Source organism: Malania oleifera, chromosome 9 (assembly GCF_029873635.1).
Source record: "Malania oleifera isolate guangnan ecotype guangnan chromosome 9, ASM2987363v1, whole genome shotgun sequence".
NCBI classification, from domain to species: Eukaryota; Viridiplantae; Streptophyta; class Magnoliopsida; order Santalales; family Ximeniaceae; genus Malania; species Malania oleifera.
In genome coordinates this window covers 49,906,499-49,917,013 of record NC_080425.1, presented here as the reverse complement: position 1 = coordinate 49,917,013, position 10,515 = coordinate 49,906,499, and the positions used below count along the sequence as shown (strand labels likewise).

General features: G+C 35.2%; 1 protein-coding gene across 1 annotated transcript; it reads left to right on the top strand.

Moving 5' to 3' along the window:
• Positions 1-429: 429 nt before the first annotated feature.
• LOC131163323 (KH domain-containing protein At1g09660/At1g09670) lies at positions 430-10,297 on the top strand. The gene is made up of 8 exons (XM_058119894.1): positions 430-605; positions 705-858; positions 1,582-1,667; positions 3,931-4,076; positions 6,216-6,350; positions 6,438-6,554; positions 9,521-9,664; positions 9,746-10,297. Exons 2-8 carry the CDS (start codon positions 758-760, stop codon positions 9,902-9,904), a joined length of 888 nt encoding a protein of 295 aa, XP_057975877.1. The 5' UTR covers positions 430-605; positions 705-757; the 3' UTR covers positions 9,905-10,297.
• The last annotated feature ends 218 nt before the right edge of the window (positions 10,298-10,515 follow it).

Below are 10,515 nucleotides of genomic sequence, written 5' to 3'. Positions count from 1 at the left end.
TTCTTCTAACCAAATAGGACCAAATATTCTCTAGTTCGGCAACAAATTTTTCCATCAATTTAATTTCTATTATCATAGGTAGCAACTTAAAAGGTAGAATAAGATCGGCATTTACGAAAGTCAAATATTTGTTAATAAAAATAGAATCAACAACTTGAATGGAAGACAATAAGTAAAATTTTCTTTTTACATACGATGAACAATAATTAGAAACTTCCTTATTTGGGATAACTAAGGCTATGCATTACTGGCTATTCTTAAAAATTAGGCTAATTTAATTTTTACATTTAGGTCGACCTTATAAAAAAAAAATCTCTTCACAAAATTCATATTATTAAGGTATTCTTTTAAAGTTAATAATTTCATTTATTTATTTAATAAATGTATAGTTTCGAGAATACAAATGATGTTTATTAGATCTATGATATTATCATGCTAACATCATATCATATGAAAACAACATCAAATTCAATGATTTGATACAGTATTTATAAAGAAATAAGGCAGCAAAGCAGAGTATCCTAGACGCTTCCCTCTCTCTCTCTCTCTCTCTCTCGCCGCAGTCTCCGCCGAGAGAGGAGTTGAATCTCTGAAATCTCCCAAGAGTATCTCTCTCTTTCTCTCCCTCCATATGTTTGTACGTATGTATTGATTTTTTTTCCCTCTCTTACTGGGTTGTTTTTTGGGTACCCAATGTTGAGCAGGGCAGAGCAGAGAAGAGGAAGGTGCTTGATTGCTAGAACAGAGGTTTTGTGTGATGGACGATAGAATCACAGCAAGGAGTTACATCCAGTATTCTCCTTCCGGAGTCCATGGCTTTCCTCACAGGTCTTCTTCTCACCCTACAGATCGAGAGAGGTTGGTTTACTTCTTTGCCCGACATTCCTTTTTAATTATTGATTGTTTTTTAATTTAACCATTGCTTTGCTCAGTCTCTGGGAAAGCGGAGGAAAATGAAAAGTTGCAAATCAAAATTCTGCAATTCTTGTTTCCTTTCTCTTTTTCTTTTAGAAAACTGAAAGCTTTACTCTGCTGAGGCTTGTTCAAGTATTTCACTTAGTTGAGCTGAATTTCCGTTCGAGAAGCATTTTTTTTTTCTCTTTTTCATGGCAGTATGAGAAACAGAGATCTTGATTATGTGCTGTATTAGCGAAGGGTAGTGCAATTTCTTCTTTCGCATATGAAACCTCATGATAGGGTTTTTCTCTTTCTGTCGGTGGTTTTGGTTTTTAGGTATTTATATCCATCACATACTGACTTTACGCAATTTACTTGTTTTATAATATACCCACCTAACTTTGATATTCTGCTGATGGGCCATTTAAAGATGCCCAGTGTTAATTTTTATCCTGAGGTAGTTTGTTGTTTGTTCATTTATTACTTTCCCCCCTTGTTATTATTATTAATATTATTATTATTATTATTATTTACTTGTGTGCTTAATTTTTAAAATTGTTTTGACATATATGCCTTTGATTAAATTCATTAGCAAATTATTGCTCAGATTGTGCTTCTACTTAAGCTATTATTCCACTGGGAATGGTTGTGAAATATGGGAATTAACTAGTGTAAGCGTGGCAGGTATTTGGCTGAGTTACTGGCAGAGAGGCAAAAACTGGGACCTTTTGTGCAAGTTCTGCCACACTGCAGCCGGCTTCTGAGTCAAGGTCATTGGAACTGTACCTTCTTTTAATTAGCTTAATTGATTTGGTATATTGTGTGTTGCGGAGTTGGTTGCATCATCAAAGTTTACACTTTCTGTGTTGTGAACCATTGGCTACTTAACATGATATTGTTGAAACCAAAAATCTTGAGCAACTTAACTCTAATATTTATCTAATGGGAATCCAACTAGCCAACTGCATGCCTTGGCTGAATTTGTAGCCAAGAAAACACATGAATGCATGCATAATAATCGTTCCCATAGCTATCTTGTAATTATTTACCATGTACAATGCTGTATCAATATCGAAAGTTGCATTGCTTGAACAGTGGACTAAAATGCTGGCTTGCATATACTCTTAATATCAAAATTGACATTAATATAAATTACACTTTTAAGTTTTTTCATGCATTGCTTAGCACTGAGGTTACATTTGGTTCATAGTGTTGAATAGAGTTTGAAGGGATTAGCTTCACAAAAAAATGGTGCCGTTTTTGAGATAAGTGGACATGAAAATTAATTCTGTTCCTACCTTCTATATGGGGATAACCATTCCCAATCTCCCCATTGGAGCATCTATTCCTAAAATATCCCAGGGTGGTGGTAATGATACCATCTTTTAATTCAACTGCCCTATATTCCATTCTCACTATCTTCCTTTCTGTAAACCAAACATGGAGTAGTTAGCTATTTTCTCTTGGCTTATGTTTTATTAGAATGAAGCACCTTTAGCTCTGCCTGATGATCAGGTGCTCTCTCTCTGTGGCTTTTAAAAGGATCATAGTGTTTTAATATTAGCCATTCGCATTGATATCAGGGGTGTAAAAATTCTCATTATATAAGAATGAGAATTTTTGAGATGTAAACTGGTAGCAGTGTAAAGGAGGTGGACTTTATACTGACCACCAAAAGAAGGGATGATTCAGGCACAGTGATAGAAGGAAAAGGAGATTTGTGGGAACTTGAAGTCGCCCCATAGATTATGATGTTAGGAGTTACCCTTAGTTCTCTCTCTCTCCCTTTCTTTTTCTTTTTTTTTGGGGGCGGGTATCAACTTTGGTGGGGAAGGAAGGAGTTTATTTTGCTTTTTTCATGACAGCATGTGTATTGCTGTGTCTGAAATGCAAGATATTGATGAAGGTAGTCATCTGTTTGTGACATGTTAGTAAGGCTTTTATGGATATATAGCTGGGAGATTATAAATAAAGAACTTAAGTACATTTTGTGGTAGAAGAGGCTGTGTTGGCTCATTGGATGCACAAGCATGGCTCACATCTACTGTTGTTTTGGTAAGAAGGTGGTACTGATGCCAGCTCAGTTATTTAGGTACTTCTGGTTACATGATTTTAAAAATCTTTAAATAGGGTGCATTTTTAGACATTCAGTTACTTTGCCTTTTTGCCATTGGCATTATATTTGAGTCTCCTGATGGTTATAAGAGTCAAACCATCATCATGTATGCACTTCCACTTCATTTTATTTTAGTAATTCAGGATATTTTAGTGGTGCCTCAAAATTGGCTGTTTTTGGTTGTTGTTATGGCTGTATGAAAAGTCGTGTGCTTTTAATAAAGTTGAAGCATATTAAGGATACCTTCCCATAAGATATGATACTCATGTTCAATTAGTTAAAAAATTTTAAAACATTACAAGCATCATGGATTAGTATAATGTTGATACCAAGGTAATATTGGTTGATACCTATCTATGCCAAGAAGATCAGAGCAATAATCTGTTGATGCCTGATCATTCTTTCAGAAGAATCTTTAGAGTTGACACCATATAATTGTAAAGCAGTATTGATACGTATGGGGGGATATAGATTGGCATTCTCTGATTCTTAAATCTTTTTAGCAACATCTGTTTACTTCTATAGGGCTCGTTATAGATTTCTAGAGATAGTGACATTTTTGTCAAAGTGATGCAAGTGCAACCAGTTGACATCTACCGTAGGCTTTTTGCCTATTTCTGTCCTCTAGGATTTTCTTTGTTTGAGGACTCTATTTTATTTTTGTTTTGTTTTGTTTTTTAATCCTTCTGGTTTCCTTTCTTTTGAAACACCTCTCATTCTTCTTTCATGTACTTTCCTTGTTTACTATTTAAAAAAATAAAAATAAAAAGAGAAACAAAAATTCTATCAATATTTTCATAGCTCATGGAAAGTACTTTCCCTTACATTCATTCAACTGCCAATCGAATGGTAGTTTTTTGGAATCATCACTATAGGCTTAGTGACTTTGTTCCTGTTCCCCTTTTGTCTCACTACAGAAATCATACGGGCATCAAGACTGGTAACCAATCAAATTTTTGTGGATCATGAAAGAATTGAACAGGAGAGTCCACTTAGATCACTAGGCCGACAGCCAAATGCAGGACCAAGGGATATGGAGGGATGGTCTGCAATGCAAACAGAGGTAACATTCTTTCTACCTGTTCTGGGAGTTTATTTTGTAGTGCATTGGAACTCTATAGGAATTCAATTTTCTCAACTGTTATGCTGTGATATTTGCTTGCAATTGTGGACAATCCTACAGTTCTTAATGTTGTTGTAGTTTATTTTATGTCTTCCGCTATGTGTCATAAATTTCTGTTATCGTCCTGTGGTATTCTCTCTCTCTCTCTCTCTCTCCCCAGTTGTATAACATTCCAAGCTTTCAAGATAAAAAAATATGGTCTGAAGTGTAAGTTGTGAATCATAACAATTTGATCTGCATATTGCTTGATATTAAAAATTTAAACTGTTTGACGGTTCTCGTCATCTTTACAATAAGAAGAAATCATTGACTATTATTAAGTTTCCCATTTGTGGCTGGAACTTGGTGTGTTACTATAGGGTTAAGTTTTCCTATTTAACCTTTTTATGTCACTTATTGCTTAATTTGCTGAATGGACTTTGTTTTTTACGCAAAATTGTGTTGGATTGATGAATGACTACTGAGAATTGTCAGATAATTATTGAGTTTCTGTATAGTTCATAGATGTAACTTTAGTAGTCATTATGCTATCCTTTGATGGTGGCTACAAATCCTATATATTATGCATTTGGTGCTGTAATTCATTCATATTCATATTGATGAATCAAAATTCATTGAAAATTTTAAAGGTATCATGTGTTGAGAAGTGGGCTTAAATCACAACTTCCATGCCTTGGAAGTTTGGTAATTGATAGATCAAAGAAAAAAGGCTTAAATTAAATTTCCCCATGCAAAAAAGTTTGGGGTTGCTGTCATCTTGATCCCTCTTGTATTTTTATCGATTCCATCCCTGAAGCTTCATAATGTTAGTAATGTCAGATTTTAGGTCCATCTAGAGATGTCTGATTTCTGTAAAGTTGCCACTTCAACATTCTCTGCCGTGCTTGAAAAAAAAAAACATTTTAACTTGCATTTGCATTTTTTATTTTTGTGTTTTTTTTCAACAATTTATTTTAATTCCTGTTCATTTTCAATTTTTTGTGACTCCTCTGTCATCAATGCACAAAACACATACCAAGCTTTATTTTTACAACTCATGCCAACTGGTTCTGAGTGGCAGCAGCATCATCTTCCTCTTCCTTCTTCCCAGGAACCTCCATAGAATTCGTACTCCCTCACAAATCACTGCCTGAGTCATCTTGATTACCTCACCACCAACCTAATTGTCTATTCTTTGCTTCTTCTCCATTTGTTTTCCACTTAGATTGGGGTTTTTATTGTTTTTATTTCCTCATAATTCTTTGGGTTTCTTCTCTAGGGGATTAGTCGTCTGGTTCAGCTGTCATTCTGCCATGAGTTTGCTGAAGACAACGAAGACTGGGTTGTATGCTTTCAGTTATTGTGCGTCTGATGGCCAGGGATGGTCATGAGAGTCCACAGACACTGTTATGGGGATGGCAAAATGGCTTAGTTCCCCTTTTTTGTGTTTTGTTTTTTTGTTTTGTTTTTTTTTTTTAGGCAGGTGAGTAATAATTAATGGAATAAGGGAAAAAAGAGATACAATAGTGAAAATGGAGCTTAAAGTTTGTTCTTTCCAACCATGGTATCTACTATTCAGTGCTGATGTGGCAATGCAAAGTTGCTCATAAAGATCCTTGCATGGATTCGAGGTTTGATATTGCTAGTTATGTGAAATTTTAGGGATGAAATTGGTAAAAATAAAAGTAGGACGAAAACGACACTGACCCCAAACCTTACGGGTGTAATTTACATTTTTAGCCAAGAAAGAATATGTAACTGTTTTACTTGATTCCTGATATCTGGTGGCCATAAGCCTGACACTATTATTTTGGTGGCACAGAACCTGATTGAATGAAACACTAGCATTTACATCCCTATATATTAATGGAGAGGATTTAATTTCACTGCCTAATTATTAGTTTAGAGTCTTTAGACTTTAGAGAATCAGAAAAGCCTTAAGGCTTACACTATTAATTTTATTTTATCTAATTCCTGAGTTCATCAATGAGGCTTTCTTGGAACTATGTGAAACAGGGCAGTGTGGTATTAGCAATCATAACATGGTTGACTGATGATAAATTTTATCTGTGCTTAATTATTTTAGTTTTTTTTCCCCAGGAAGGTGGACTTCGCCAAAGAATGGCCCCGTTTCAAGCGTCCACAATGGGTTGGCATGGGGGACCAGGACTTACTACCACTCCTATCATAAAGAAAGTCATTAGACTTGATGTTCCAGTGGAAAAGTATCCTAGTGTAAGGATCATTTTGTATTTATTTGGAGTTGGGTTGTCATTTAATTTATTTTTCAATAATAATAACTTCATATTTAAATCATGCTAGTATAATTTTGTTGGCCGAATTTTGGGACCACGTGGGAACTCTCTGAAAAGAGTAGAAGCCATGACACAGTGTAGAGTTTATATAAGAGGCCGGGGTTCAGTGAAGGATTCTATGAAGGTATGTTGATATTATTTACACAGTTTCTTTGATAGAACAATTTCACTGAAGTAAATTACTTTTTAATGTGCTGAGTGTAAAACTAAGTTGGAAGACTTAAAAGTTGCATTGTGGCTGGCAACTGCTATACAGTTTGCACACAGGTGGCACCCCTGGTGTCCTATCTTTAGTGAATACACTTATGCTCTTGCTGATAAAAATGGGAAAAAGAATTTGTAATGTGAACACTAAATATTTTCCTTCTTTGCATCCTTTCTCATACATAGTGTTGGTTTATGTTTTAAAACTTTATTTCTTCATTTTGTATGTGCATCTTTCTTCTTTGTGTCGGACTTGGAGCTGTATGGCTTACTGCTAGGATTTATCATGCATGTATATTACTGTTTCTTGGCAAAGTTTTATTCTTCAAAAGGAAAGACATGCTGTAGCTTATGCCATTAGTGGCTCTCATCTATATTTTTCTGATGATGATTTAAATCTTCTCTTACATTTGAAATTTTGATTTTTTTTTCCTTTGGTGATTAGGAATCTGAATCCATCCTTTGGGTGGAGCAAGTCGATACCGGAACTTGCAAACCACCCTGCCCATATGTACCAAACAAATCTCTCGATAAATCCCATTGGAATGAGCCCCAATGGGCATGTGAAACAAATCAAACCTAGGATCCTCCACTTCCCGAGACCTGACTGCTGGCTTAGAACCACTGAGTTATCCCTAGATTGCAATGTCAATATGAATGTTGTATATACTTACCTTGCATTGTTATATTGATATAAGTTATACCTTATAGATATTCTTGGTCACAGATTCTTACCTTCAACGTAGATGATTTTCTGCTAAAAAAAGAATGAATTATGCCTCAGAGATGTGATGGAAAAAGCTTAAAAATAATTGAGCAGATAACAACGAAATACTATCCCTATTGGTCCTATTTTCTAACACAATGAAGGCTTATTAAGGCCTATTAGGAGCAGGAAAATTGATGAGCATGGAGGGCGAGTCTTGACCCAATGGTAAGGGTGTTGCACTCATACCAGAAGGTCACAGGATCAATTCACTGAAACAGCCTCTCTAATTGTAAAGGGAAGGCTGCATACATCATCCTCTCCCCAGACCCTAATATGGCATGGGAGCATTGTGCTAGGCGTTGCAGATAATTATTGAGCATGCCCGTAAGATGTTTTAAGCAAAGCATGCAGCATGCTAATGGGTAGTGAGGATTGCCTGTTTTAACATATTTTCTTTTCTTTGAACTTACATTTTTCTTACAAGCACATTATCTTGGTCAATCAGTTAATTTGGGATATTTAGAATTTTGGCTACTGAAACATAGTAATTTCTATAGAAAGCCTTTCCCTAGAGAGGAGGTATTGTTGACTTGGAGAAAGGTACTGTCCAAGTCATTAATGTCATGTTTGGACTTTGCAAAATATGAGGAGAAAGGAGGGGAAAAAAATGAGACATGAAAACGTAGAACTATTTTGTCCAATTTGTGTTTAAGAATATAATTGACCAAGATTGGTGAAAAGTAATAAATTTTGCTTTTGTAATCTATATTTCTTGTCCTCTTTAATTCCTTCAAATTTTCATTTTTTTTTAGTTTCCATGATCCCAACATAGCTACATTGTGAATTAACAATTCCACCTTAATTGTTTGGAGATGGCTACAAACAGAATTGAACTTCTGATAATTATAAATTAGAAAAATGGTGTACTTGTACAAAAAGAAATGATGTTTCATCATGTTGTTGCCTCCTGAATTGTTCCTAATTCTCTAGTGAGTACTGAGTTGCCTGCACGCTTGCTTTGTGAGACCAAAGTATCTATTCCATGATTTAAATAGTGTAGCTTAGTCAATGAGGTGTTGTGTAAAGTGGGCGTAGCAAATCTTATGTGGCAGGATGGTGTTATGATTGTGAAACTTTTTCAAGCATGCAAAATCTTAAGAAAAGGTAACTGATTTTGCCTTTTTTAATCTTGAGTTCCATCAAATAGTGTTATATGTTACGACTTTTTCGTTACATTTATAATCATAAGTGCAAGAATTAGTGAGCAGTCATTAGAAACCTTAATATAGTAAATAAATAACTCAAAATGGGCATGAAACAGTGAAACATAATGAGTATCAAAAATATGAAAAATGAAGAAGAAGAAGAAGAAGAAGAAAGCAGGGGGAAAAAAATAGCAATTTCAACTTTGTATGAGATGTTATTGTATATAGATGTACTCTGGTTTCCGTCAAATGACTCAAATTCAATATTTGGCTTATGTTGGGAATGACTTCGGGGATTGGTCAAACCTTGGAAACACAATAGGAAATAGTTTCTTGCTTAATTGATTTAGTCATTGAAATTATCACCCTCATGTTGAGTCCATTGTATCATTCTGTTTGTAATCTTCCATTTTTTACAGATCTCTTGTCTATCCTGCATTGCTGTAACTATCTTCTTGGTTCAATATAAAATATTTAATCAAGGACACATTGAATGGTAATTTGATAGGGAGGCATACAAAATAACTGAATTTTGTGTGAGACTTGAAATAAATATGTTGCAAGATTTTACTTGCAGAGTATCTAACATGGGGAAAACAGGAAATCCATGTGGTTTGTGCCAATTTTCCATGCAAATGGACTGTAAGCAACTTGAAATACTGGGCTTTCAGAATGCGTGCCTCAAGGAGAAACTGGGTGAATTTAACATGATTAATAGCAAGCATGTATCCTGTATTATCAAAAATTTCACAATAGAATGGGGTCTTACAATTGCCTAAGCTGCCCCATTTCCTACTTATCTTGGTCTCTCCATTCCAGACTTTCTAGTAAGAGGGGCTTTCCAAATTCATTGAACTGAGCATTCACATATTGGGAAAATCCATTATGTGAGATTAAAACTCAAATGGATGTTCATTGGCTCTTGATGCCTGTTTTTATTTTTCTTGCTAAGACTTCTGAAATTTTCTTCAGGAAGAGAAGCTAAAAGATAAACCTGGATATGAGCACCTTAATGAGCCGTTACATGTGTTGGTGGAAGCTGAATTGCCAGAGGATTTAATTAATCCCCACTTGGATCGTGCAGTGGCAATATTGGAGAGTCTTTTGAAGCCTGTGGTATGAATGGGAATACCTGTTGCAACCTTACCATTATTTATTCAATTTCTCTGGACTCCTACTTACTCCCTTTCTCTTCAGGATGAAACCTCGGATCATTACAAGAAGCAACAACTAAGGGAACTGGCTATGCTAAACGGTACGCTAAGGGAAGAAAGCCCAAGCATGAGTCCAAGCATGAGCCCTAGCATGTCACCTTTTAATGGCACAGGAATGAAACGAGCCAAGACAGGACGGTAAACCCTCTATTTTGGATGATTGAGCTTATTTAAATTGATGGATGACCAAATGCCTAACTGATTTCCTCGTGGTTTCTTAATGACTATTGTCTACGAGAACCTTGGGGGCGGAGTTCTCAAATGATTAGTAAAATTTTGGAATTTTGTTTTAGCCTTGATATTTGGTGTATCTGGTCATATTCTGCTTCACTTGTTTTTGCTCAATATGCTGTCATCCTTCTTTAATCCTCTATTCTTTCATGTATCATTCCTTTGTAATTGAACTTTGTCATTTCATTAGTTATTGATATTGAGTCCCTTCTTGGTTTAAGTATGCCTAAACATCTACTCAACAAGTATTGATGTACTTGCGGATTCTTTTGTGTTCAATTTGGAACCAATGTATTTCCATCCATGCCTTATATTTTCTTTCTTATTTACCTTAAAGCAGGGTTCTTGATTTTGTGTTAAATTTTATTTTTCTTTTTGATCTGTTAGTGGTGTATCCTTTGTATCTGTTCTATCACCAGCTTTCTTAGCCGAGTTATTGCGTACGTTGCCTCTAGACAATATGCTGATTATATGAATTAAAATTGTCTAGATTTGTATACTGAACCTTTTAAAACTTGTTTC

Excerpts from the sequence above, each read along its gene's own strand:
- LOC131163323 (XM_058119894.1), top strand. The coding sequence starts at position 758 with ATGGACGATAGAATCACAGCAAGGAGTTACATCCAGTATTCTCCTTCC. Across the intron at positions 859-1,581 it reads CACCCTACAGATCGAGAGAG|GTATTTGGCTGAGTTACTGG; the intron begins GTTGGTTTACTT and ends TAAGCGTGGCAG. Across the intron at positions 9,665-9,745 it reads AGAGTCTTTTGAAGCCTGTG|GATGAAACCTCGGATCATTA; the intron begins GTATGAATGGGA and ends CTTTCTCTTCAG.